Source organism: Microtus ochrogaster, unplaced genomic scaffold, assembly GCF_000317375.1.
Source record: "Microtus ochrogaster isolate Prairie Vole_2 unplaced genomic scaffold, MicOch1.0 UNK20, whole genome shotgun sequence".
NCBI lineage: Eukaryota > Metazoa > Chordata > Mammalia > Rodentia > Cricetidae > Microtus > Microtus ochrogaster.
The window spans coordinates 249,202-250,258 of record NW_004949118.1 but is presented as its reverse complement, the minus strand read 5'-3'; the positions used below and the strand labels follow the sequence as shown (position 1 = coordinate 250,258).

The window sequence follows — 1,057 nt, the reverse complement described above, 5'->3', positions numbered from 1 at the left end:
AGGTGGATCTCTGTGAGTTCGAGACCAGCCTGGTCTACAAGAGCTAGTTCCAGGACAGGCTCCAAAACCACAGAGAAACCCTGTCTCGAAAAACAAAAAAAAACAACAACAAAAAAAATCTAGCAGGTTACAAAACGTCCGCTTTGCGATAGACTGCAACATTATGTTTTCCTTGTCACCTTCTCTTTAGAAGCGTAAAAGAAGTCTGGCTTTCAATCAAGGTGAATTGGATGCTATGGAACATCATACAAAGGTAGGTAGAAAATATTTATTGATAGGCTGGGAAGTGGTGATGCACACCTTTAATACCAGCACTCGGAGGCAGAGGCAGATGGATCTGTGTGAGTTCAAGGCCAACCTGGTCAACAAGAGCTAGTGCCAGGACAGCTAAGACTGTTACACAGAGAAACTCTGTCTCAGAAAACAAAAACAAACAAACGATATATATATATATATCATGTGGGAAAATTAGGATGAAGTAGCATAAAAATGAACAAAATATATCTTAGAAATAAAGCAATTGTTTTGGTCAGAATTCGAATTTAAGTGGTTCATTTTTTCTCATTAATGAACAATTTAAGCCAATTTTTATAACACTACATATGCTTCTATTAGTTTAGGTAGTTGATGAATTAATCTTGTGCTATTGGTTAGGTTCTTCGAGAATGTCGCAGTGTTTTTACTCTTGCATGGTTTCTCTCATGTGTTAAATTTAGGTTCAAGAAAAAACGGTTGAACATAGACTGTTACTTGACTGTATGTATGTATGTATGTATGTATGATGAAAACAGGGTCATTGGAGGACAGACAGGGGACCAGTGATGGGTGGAAGGATGGGGAGAGTAGAATGAGGCTGTCTTATGTATGAAATCAGTTTGATAATGTACTTTTGCAGAGTCAAATTTGCCAAAAATGCAATAGAATGAATTAGAACCTTCAAAAAGTCTTACAATTTTTATTTTCAGTATTGGAAATGATGTAAAGATGAAATACATAACACGGAGAATTATTAAAAGAATGCTGACAGCCGGGTGATGGTGGCGCACACCTTTAATCC

General features: G+C 37.1%; 1 protein-coding gene across 1 annotated transcript in view; it reads left to right on the top strand.

Moving 5' to 3' along the window:
- Positions 1 to 1,057, top strand: part of Mettl4 (methyltransferase like 4) — a 32,982-nt gene that overhangs the window by 8,705 nt on the left and 23,220 nt on the right. Inside the window, exon 3 of the mRNA XM_013353926.2 lies at positions 191 to 253. Within this exon, the coding sequence (XP_013209380.1) occupies positions 191 to 253 (63 nt within the window). The remainder of the gene's footprint in view (positions 1 to 190; positions 254 to 1,057) is intronic.